The 10,566-nt window shown below is 44.8% G+C and overlaps 1 protein-coding gene and 1 pseudogene across 1 annotated transcript in view; both read right to left on the bottom strand.

The window, feature by feature from the left end:
- ST8SIA3 (ST8 alpha-N-acetyl-neuraminide alpha-2,8-sialyltransferase 3) overlaps nt 1-413 on the bottom strand; it is a 7,984-nt gene extending 7,571 nt beyond the window's left edge. Inside the window, exon 1 of the mRNA XM_006913697.1 lies at nt 115-413. Coding sequence (XP_006913759.1) covers nt 115-293 — 179 coding nt within the window. The 5' untranslated portion in view covers nt 294-413. The remainder of the gene's footprint in view (nt 1-114) is intronic.
- A 2,055-nt stretch (nt 414-2,468) lies between these two features.
- Nucleotides 2,469-2,587, bottom strand: LOC112481276 (annotated as a pseudogene).
- Between the last annotated feature and the right edge of the window lie 7,979 nt (nt 2,588-10,566).

Here is a 10,566-nt window from a genome sequence, read left to right as displayed (position 1 = left end):
GAAAGACCACGCAGTTATGTTGCCCAAAGTGTCTCGTAGAAGTCCAAACACCTCCCTCCCACCGCCCCCTATCATAAACCAGATGCCCGAGGGCACTCAGAGGCCCGCACTCACCGGAATCCCGCGTGGAACATGTACATTCGGGGCGCCCCCGGGCTGGCGTACTTGGAAGTGGTGAAGATGTTCTCTTTTTTCAGGGACACGTAGCTGATGAGCGATAAAATCAGAAGGGCGATGCTGAGCATGACCAACCCCAGCACACTGGCGACCCGGGCCATTTTGCAATTTCTCATGCCGGGCTGGGCTGGGATCAGGGAGAGCGGGGAAATCGGTCCATTGAGCGACCAGCAGCTCGCTGGCGTGTCTGTGTGTGTGAGTGTGTGTGTGTTCGCACGCGCGTGTCAGCGTGTGTGGCGGGGGAGCCGTGGAGGCTTGGGGTGGGGGTGGGGGCGGACCGGGTCCCCAGAGATTAGCCAGACCCGCCCCCCCCTCACAAGGCCCGGGCGAGCGGGGTCTGGAGGTTGAGCAGGAAGATGGAGGGTCTGCGCGGCGGCGCGGCGATGGAGCGCGCGGCGCTGTGCGTCTCCAGCTGCCAGCTCAGGCTCCCCCGCGCGTTTCCAACGAAGCTGCCATCTCCTCCGCCGCCTGCAAGATAAATGTGATTGGAATAATGTTACAGTTCGATCTAAGCGCAGGATTTAATTAATGAACTCTAATCTCCCAAATAACCGAGGGAGGGGCAGGAGAGGGTGGGAAGGAGGGGAGGTGGTGGAGGGAGGGGAATTGAGGCTGGAAGGCTGCAGCCCACATCAACAGCCCCCTGCTGAGGGTGCTCACGAGGAGGTGGCTGTGGGCAGACCGACGCCCAAACTTAGTTTAATGGACCATTCATTACTTTATAAATATATCACAGAATAGGGAGACAAATAACTGGATTTACTGTCCTGGAGGATACACATTAGCTGAGTGCTTCTGAGATGCAGGGAGAGTGGTTTTAGGAAGGCAGACATTTAAAAGCGTCTCTCCTCACCACCAAGGCACCGCCCAGGGCCCCACAAGGTAGCACCCTCCCCAGCAGCCCAGCAAGGAAGTCCTATAGCGTGATTGGCCCAACCTGCCTTGTAAGTATTTAAAACCTTGGAATTTTTCAGAATCTCTCCCCTATTTGCCTCCTATGCCTACTACATATGTTGCATCTCTCTAAAAGATGGGGAGTGCCTAGGAAAGTTGTGCAGGGAACGTGAGGGTGGAGGCCCTGGCTCCTGGCCCATCCTCAGTTCCAGCACGTAGCAGGTGGTCAACAGGGCTTGCCCCTGAGTTCACCTAGCCTGGAGCAGTTCTCCCTGATTTAACTCTTCATTCCCCACTTTTCTGACCCATTCCTGTGGCCAGGCCTTGGGGATGGGCCACCTAACTAGTCCTGAGAGGCCTAGAAGCTGAAGGCATTATAAACCGTATCTATTATAAATGCACAGAACTCTCTTTTGAGGGAGCTCAAGAACCAGGTAGGAGAGGCTGCCTCCGAGGCTGGAAGGGAAGCTCACTGCCTAACACTTTGGGTTGCTTGACCGTCAATTTGTTTGCGCATATTCATATGTTGCCTGTTTTAATATCCATTGGAAATAAAAATTAATCTTTTCAGTCAGGATGTTGGATACTCAGAGGCAACCCACACGTTTCTTTAGCTTGGTCCTTTGCAATTAACTTGTGGCTTCTTCCTCCTTAGCTTTACCCTTGGCCTGGTCCTCTCAATACTGGTTAATAAGCACTAATAAAAGTTCCGGGAGATGAGAAATTGGCCTTCAAGGGCCTTTTCTAACAAAGCAAGTTGATATTTTCCAAGTTGGTCGTGATTTCTTTCTCTCTTGAACTTCTCACCTTATTGGCATTGTTGGAACTAATGCTAAGGTCAGTCTGTGGGCTATGACTTCCTCGAAGGGTGAGCTCCTGGGCTGTGAGCTCCTGCAGACCCAGGACTATGTCTTCTTCCTCCATTTCCAGATACTGCCCAGCACCTGCTTCACGTAGAGGGCGTGCTTAATAAATGATTACCAAAATGAGGTAATCATTCGTTACCTCATGAGATAATAATGAGGACCAAATAAGCGCCCTTGCGAAACACATCTGTCCGGTTATGGACAGCAACACACAGAATGCCATTGTCTGTTTCCAGTGGCAAAGGAAGTTGGTCATTTTGCACCCACTGAAGATGTTTTATACAAAAATCTAAAAATGTGGGTCAAGAGGACACAAATAATCTTTTCCCCATGAGGCATTTTATTTATGAAACTTTAGAAAAGATCTGTATGTCTGTACATGATGAAAACTTGAACTATAATTTTGAGTAATTATTATAGTATTTTTTATTTTATTTTTATTTATTTTTTATTAGGTGAGGCAACCTTTGGTTGACTTCACAATTGCAAGGACCTTGTCAGCTTACAATCTCTTATTTTTTTTATTTTTTACGCCTACAGCATCTGGTCTTCCTAGGTGATCTCCCATCCAAGTACTAACCAGGCCTGACCCTGCTTAGCTTCTGAGATCAGATGGGATTGGGTTTGTTCAGAGTGGCATGGCCGTAGACTATTATAGTTTTTTTTTTTTTAAATGAGAAGATTATATGAATATAGAGTAAAATGCCAAAGGGAGTAAGCTCTTATGAGAGCTGTCTAGGAATTATACATGTTGGGAAAACTCTTGAACAAGAAGTCAGGGCACAAGCCATGGAGCCTAGTGTAACAGTTACATCTTCAGGCCTCAGAGCCAGTGAACTGGACCTCAGAAACTTACTCTGGCACCCATGAGCCATGTGACCTTGGATAAGTTATCAACCTCTCTGCTTTAGGCTCCTCCTCTGCAGAACCAGAATAAAAACCTCCCAGGGGTTGTGGGAATGTTAAACAAGGTATGTAAAAGCCTTGACACAGCTTCTGGTCTATATTAAGCAGTTAATAAATAATGAGCTAAACAGCTAGGGCAAGTTTTTAGTGTCTTTCTCTGACCCCATACATGTCCCACTACAAAATGCATAAGAAAGAATGTACTTGGTGAGGCATTTTCCTCTAGAAAATGGCAAAGATCAAGAAGCTCTTCAGTTCCCTTTATAAAACTGCGTTATAGGCTTTCCTGGGACATATGATATGAACTAATTCTGCCTGGATTTAAAAATTGATATATCACCTCTGCTTAGCACACCTCCGTGAATCATCTAAAGGAAGTCCTACGACGATAATTCCCATATTGCATGTGGGTCATCGAAAGTCATATGATGTAAAGGAACTAAATTAGCCAGAAAATAAACAGGCACGCAGGAATCCTTTCCACAGGCCTAGAGGTGAAAATGGATTGCTCGGTAATTACCAGAAGGAAGAATCCTGGGGATGGTGCTTCAAAGAGCAGCAGCAGCCACTGGGCTGGGACTTTTCACACCTGGGATTATAGCTACTTAGCATATTAAAAAGTAATGAGGAAATTAAAAAAAATATCACCAAATTTCATTGGAAATCAGACCTGTACAAGAGTAGATGAGGGTGGAAACAAGAAATACAGAAAAGAAAGACCCCTGTGACTTACTGTCCTCTAGGGAAGCTGTTATTTTGAACACAAGCACTTCCCTCTCCCAAGCCCATGAGTGCCTACCTTCGCAAACATGACTCTTGCCATGTGTAGTCCTTCACCAATGTGTACCTACCAAGAGTAACTTGCCCTTGTGGAGGGGGAAGGCTGGGAAGAATGGTCTTTTGTTAGAAACAGCCTGATTCATTCATTTATTTCTGTTTTCTTTCCTCAATTCATTAAACAAAACGTATTGGTTAACAGGCACCATGCTGGGCAGACACAGGGGCTATAAATCACTTTTGACCTCATAATGCTTCTGGTCTTGTGGGGGAGCGAGGAGTAAGCATACTGGCGGTCCCACATGAAGGACTCCATAATAGAAGGCCAACGAGAGAGCTGGGGAATGAATTCTGCCAGCGAGCGTCTGGCGGGATTCTTCCCAGTGGGCAACATCTGAGCTGGGTTTTAAAGCATGAGTAGGATTCATTAGGTAAAGAAGTTGGAAAAGGACATCCCAAGTTGAGGGGAGACTAGGAGGCAGGGAAGGTGATGGTGGGCTTGGGGAACAGCGAGAGGCATGAGGTGACTGCCACAAAAGAAGAGCCTAAATGGGGAGTTGGGGTCAGATTGTGAAGGGTCCTGGATGAGATGCTAAGGAGTTGGCTGTATTCTCTAGCAGCTCTGCTCAGACCATCCAGCATTTACAGTGGGGAATGGCACAATCTGATTTGCATCGAATGGATGTAGGAGCAGCTGGAGTCAGGCCCCTGGGGAGATAGAAACAGTGGCAGCTCATGTGGATGTCAGCTGATGTATCCAGTGGTACACCAGCCTATCCACATGCTGGAAGCCCCACTGTGCCTTAATTTATCAGTGAACCAATTAACCATTTTCTGTTATGAGACACTCCTGAATAAGGCATCAGGGGGTTGACTTTCGGAAGGGCAAGTGACCCTTCCTAGATGACATAGACATTATAGGCCATGGAGCTTGAGGAGAGTCCACCGGGAAGCTGCTGTTGGCAGCTGGAGTTCTCTCTGCATGTTCTTGCCTGACTTAGTTCTGGTCAGCCTAACAGCGACCACAGAGGAGATATCTTGGGATCTTCTGGGTTTTCTGCCTCTTATTTCTGCACAGAAGGTAAATACTTTATGAGTTCAGAGGTGGGAAAAACCATTGTGGTCAAAGAAAGCTTCACAAAAGCTTTCAGATGGAACCGAACCTAGAAAGATTCATGGAAGCTTCCAGAGATGGAGATGGTAACAGGGCAGGGCAGGCAGGGACAAGCGGGCTGAACAAATACATGGGGGCAGAGAGGAAAAGAAAGGCATGTTGAGGCCAGTGACTAGATAAGCCCCCTTGGAGTAAAGTGAAAACAGCCCAGGTATAGAGAGCTCTTATGTAGCAGGTGCTTTTTAAGATATATCGGTAATCTTTGTCCCGATCTAGTGAGAAAGACATAATTATCTTCACTTTATAATTGAAGAAACTGATGTTAAGATTTGCTCAAGGTAAAGGCTCTTTGACTGTGCAGCCCACCGTTTCCACTATTGCGTACTGCTTGTAACAGGTCCTGAGGCAGATTGCTAGAAATGCGTGAATGGCAGAAGGCATCATCCTTTGGCAGTAAGAACCACTTAATACGACTGATGATGATGATGGTGTTATCTCACATTTATTGTACACCTGCTGTGTGTTGGGTATTATATTAGGCATTTTACATCACTGAACTCATTCAATCTCTGTTTTATCTGTCTGTGGATATAGGGACAGCCACTCTTTCGGGAATGAGAAGCTGAGGCTCAGAGAGGTTAAATAACTTGTCAAGCTCACACAGCTTGTGACTTCACTGTGTCCCATTGGTATTCCAGGGTCCTGAGGAAGAACGGCTTAAATCTCCTCTTTTAGTCATTGTGTCTCAGGGTTACTGAGGAAGAGAGTGCATGCTAGCCTCTCTGAAAAAGCCATCTAATTACAAAGGTGGACAGGTGTGGACAACAAGGAAGAGACCAGAGTGATACATCTGAAAAGCAGTGGCCTCCTCTGGGCCCTGCTGGGTAGGGCTGGAGCCTGGGGACTGAGGGCCAGCCACCCTGTGGGGACAGCCAGGAGACAGCATCTTATTTTCATTGTGTCCTTTAGTGCCAACACAGCACCCAGCACAGCTGATGCTCAGTGCGAAAAGAAGGCAGGGAACATCTCTGCTCTATAGTGCACATGGGGTCCAGGCTAGGGAGAAGGTTGGTCTCCAGTGCTGGTTGTGGAGAAGGATCATCCACCTTGACTGGGATGCATGAGTTGGCTTGCCTATGGAAGAGACCACGTTTAATTAAGTTAATTAGTTAGATTAGCTAGATTAATATGAACACACACACATAGTAAAAAATATAAAGCACTGGAGGGAATCACTCTGAAGAGGAGAACTCCGTCCTAACCTTATCCGTAGAGATAGCCACTATGGCCATTCGGAGATTCTGAATCCACAAGCATACGAGTATGTATTAATTTTTTAAACATAAGTTTGGAGACCAGTTTGAAATGATATTTATTTCAAGGATTTTGTCTTTACAAAAGACATTTGCATAAATTTTTAACATTTCCGATGTTTGTAACAATTACATTTTCCAGAAGCTAAGGAAGAACTCATTTTGCACCTACGGATGAATGCTTTTCTTAAAGCTCAGTGAGGCATCTCTTTGTGAAAGGAATACAAGGACTTCAAATAGCCTTTTCTTCATTGAATAAATAAAATATATCCGGAAAGCCATCTTAGGGCTTTTTGCGGCTACGTCCCTAGGAAATGGTTTGGAAGGAGCTATTATGTTCAATTGTGTTAATCTCTCGGGTCCTTGCATAGAATTTCCACTTTTCAAATGTTCGCAGCAATTACTTTTTCCAGAAGCTAAGGTATTATACTTGGAGAAGCTACTTGAAAGATAATCTTACAATTAAGTTTAAAGCTATCATATGTCTCTGGTGTCCCTTTATGGTACTGGCTGCGGGTATAGGAGATCACCCACAGTTAGAGCAGCCGCAGTAACATTACCTAGGTGCTGTCAGGGGAGGTATTTTGAAAAAAAAAAAAAAAATCTAATTTTAGCTTTCATCTTGAGTTTTGGGGCAGTTTTTGTCCCTTGTGCTTCTGAAAGTATAATTGCCAACAACATATCTTTGAGAGCAGGGAAAAACTCACTTTTTTGTGTGTGTATTATAATAAGAAATGTAAAATGTCCATGTAATTTTAGAGAGCGGACTACCCTTGCTGATTTATTGAGCGCTGCTTCCACAGAGGACGTGGTAGGAGCCGTTGAAGGATGGACTGACTAGGATCCCCTTCCCTGGCCTTCGACCCCTCTCCCAACAATAGGCACACACCTTTCTCTGAGATTTCTTGTGTTCTGTTCATGGGGAACGCACAGGAATAAGCATTCACTGGACTTCCCCGCACTGAGAAACTCAGTCTCAGGGGGCGTGGGCAGAGTTTGTGCTACACCATGCTCTACATCGAGTCATGTTCACAGTAATGCTGTATGATAGCGTTTTCATTTCTTTCTGTAGATATAGGAAAACGGGACTCAGGGAGGTTAAGTAACTTGGCCAAGTTCACAACAGCTTTTTAAAAATAGGATTTTAATATAGGACCAAATGACTGCACAATTATTCCCCTTTTCACCAAACCTGGGTGCCTCCCATGCAAAAAGCTTAGGGTCTGTACACAGGGGCTTCTGTGAAGTGGATGTTTCTCATTGGAAAAGGAGCCAAGGACGTGGTACCCACCTTGGCTTCTGTACCTTTTTCTCCTCATGGTTATCTTTTCACAAGGATGTTTGAAGAGAAGAAAGGGACTTCTTAATGCTTGAGAGGATCGATGTCAGCTTGTGAAGACTCCTTTAGATGTTTGTTCAAAATCCTATTTTGTTTCTGTTTTACATTTTTACATGTAAAAGGGGCTAAGTCCTGTTGGAGGTGGTGTGAGAGGAGGGAGTGTTTGGTTGGGAGGGTGTGTCTGTACTTCTGTTTTGAGGAGGGAAGTTTTGAAGCAAGTCTTTCTGTAAGTGGAAGAGGTTGGGTGGAGAGTAGCTTAGGAGTTACAGGCAGATCAAGAATGTAATTAGCACTTTCTCCCTGATAGCAACTGGAGTAGGAGCCAGGGCAGGCTCAGAGGCGAGAGAAAGGTAACTGATCTTCTCTCGCTATCTCTGATGCTTATACCAGTTATCTGACACCTGGCTTAATTCCTATGTTTAAGTTTGCCCATCTTTCTGTTCCTGCTCTGAGTTCAAGCTGCTTATTAGAAAAAAGAAACCCAATTATTGTGTACGCTATTTCCTTGACATAGAATTGTATTTTTTATCGAAGGAAAGCGTCAACAAAGTGAGTAGAGAGCGTGTTGTAATACTACTCTTCACATCTATGATTAAAGAAGGTCTCCTTATAGAACTTAGTCACCACAAAACAGGTACCACTGTTCACCTGGAGGCAGGTGCTACCTCAAGGGCAGAGAATAAAAAAGGAGGGTTTTTTTTTTCTTTCAGTAGAGGGACTTGCAGTCTTAATATGAGACATAGATGTTTAGCCTCAGTCTCCTGCCTTGCTGTGATCAAAAACTTGCGGAGTATTGAAAATCAAGAGTATTGCTTCTTTTCTTGGAGACCTGGCATGACGTATGGTATATGAAGGATGGGGACATCTAAGTACCTGAAGTAGACCCTATGGTGGTCACTGAATTTTACTGCTGGGTTTGGCTCAGATCTTGGACAGTCCTTCCCCATTTGCCAGGGGAATTAGGTTTTTTCTGATCCTGCAGCATCACCTGCCCTCACAGGCATTTCTTAATCTTTCTTCTGTTTTCCCCATTTTCTGTAACAAGTAGGATTGAGAACTAAATGGGGAACTTATAACATTAGACTTACTTTTTACTCTTTATAGGAGCACCGATTAACTCTTTAGTTTTATGTTGGATGGCCGTGTATTTAGCAATTCTAGGTAGGCTTTGTAAGACTATGGAAATGACATCTATTATAGATCCCGTGCGAGGCTAGCTGTGAACAAGCGAGAGTTGCAGACAGCATTAGACCTTTAGATAGTGGCTGGGAGAACTTATCAAAGGGCTCTCTCTTTGTGAGCTCACTGTGGAAAGGGATGCCTGGTTCCACGTAGGACTTTACAGCTGATAATCACTATCTTTAGGGCCATCTTTGGGGGGAAAACTGACAACTACATAAATCTTACATTTTTATAGCACTTCAATCTTTTTTTTCAAAGTACTCTCACATCTATTATCCCATCTTGACCTCCCAAGGAAACTGTGAGTTGGGCACAGCAAGGATTTCTATCCTGATTTCACAGATAAGACACAAGGAGGTTAAATCACACAGCAAGGCAGGAGACTGAGGCTAAACATCTGTGTCTGATGTTCAGACTGCAAGTCCCTCTACTGGAAAAAAAAAAAAACCCTCCTTTTTTATTCTCTGCAAGCTAGCTTCTACTGCTGAAATCACTTTATTTAAAGCAATGATTCTCAACTCTACTTGCACGTTTAAGTCACCTGGGCAACTGAAAAATAATGCCAGTGCCCAGACCCCACCCCAGACCAATTGCATCAGGACCGTGGGGGTATCTGCATGTCTTAAAGCTCCTCAGGTGATTCTGATACGCAGGATCTAAAACTATTGCTAGAAGCTGACCAATGGTGACCCTCGTATCAAATTCAATGGCTTTTTGTTCACAAATAGCCCAGACTCATTGGACATTAATTTCTTCTTTAAAGTCACTCCTCTTTGGGTTTCCATGAAATTACACACTCTTGGTTCTCTATTCTTTTCTGACGGTGTCCTCCCTACCTTATTTTCTTCTTCACCATCTTTGTTTTGTCTTCCCACCTTATGTGATTTCAACCTTGTGTTTTCTCTGCATGGTTACACAGTGTCCAGGGAATAACGTGGGAGATTGTGCAAAGGGTCATTTATTTTCAAGGGCTTGGACATTAGAATGTAAGCCATGCAAGAGCAGAGGCTTTATTCTGATCACTGCTGCAACTCTAGAACCTGGGATAGTTCTAGAACTATGACAGACGCATGCTCAATAACTGGATAAATGATCACATCTACCTGACCGAATCTCATCAGTGTATACAGTCCTGACCTACATTCCATTCTTGCCTCTGTAATGCCGTCTCTTAGATGCGCCACCATCTTCTGAAACCTAACCTGTTCAAAACTGAGCACGTCATCTTCCTTCCTCCTACAAAATAGTTCTTTTAAATGCTTACCGGCCATTTTACTGCTTCTAATAGCTTCATCCTCCCGTCCTGCAAGTCAGCTTCAAATCTCCTTTCTCCTTTATCCAGCCTTGCATCATGATCTCTCCATTTAGCTGACACTGTCCAGCCCATGGCCTCTTGGGGGAAGCAGTGCTGGGCTGTGCTGTGGTCACTGACTGGGCCAGGAGTGGGTCCACTATCCATTGGCTGTTTGCCCATATGGTGACCACAGAGAAAGGCTCTCAGTTCCCTTGGAACATGGAGGGAGAATGTGGAGAGCATTGACGGACAGAAATGGAGGAAGTACCAGAGTGACTTCGAGAGTCGACTTGCTTGGACACTGAATGGCTTTCTAGATTCAGTTCCAAGTTCTGTGACTCCTTCATAGAAATTTCGTTTTTCTTAAAGTCACTAGCATGAGACTGTTGTGGCAACACTCAGCCATAATCAATTATTTCATCGTTAGTACTAGTATTTCTTCCTTTGGAAATAGTACGTTTTTCTCAATTTGCCTCTTCCTTTCTTTTTGTACCATCTAACCAAGGTTATAATCACCTCATGTCTGAACCAGGCAATGACTTTCTAGCATTCTCCCAAAGCGTCTTTGAGCTTACCTGAATACTATTCCTTCGTCCACTAAACATTTAATGAGAACGCACTGCGTGCCCGAGCAATGTTCCATGCTCTGGTGATTGAGTGGTGACTGATACAGGTAAGATCTGCAGCCCTTGCACTTGTGTGCT

This window comes from Pteropus alecto, unplaced genomic scaffold (genome assembly GCF_000325575.1).
Source record: "Pteropus alecto unplaced genomic scaffold, ASM32557v1 scaffold14, whole genome shotgun sequence".
In the NCBI taxonomy this organism is placed as follows: Eukaryota; Metazoa; Chordata; class Mammalia; order Chiroptera; family Pteropodidae; genus Pteropus; species Pteropus alecto.
This window is presented reverse-complemented; position numbering and strand designations above follow the sequence as displayed.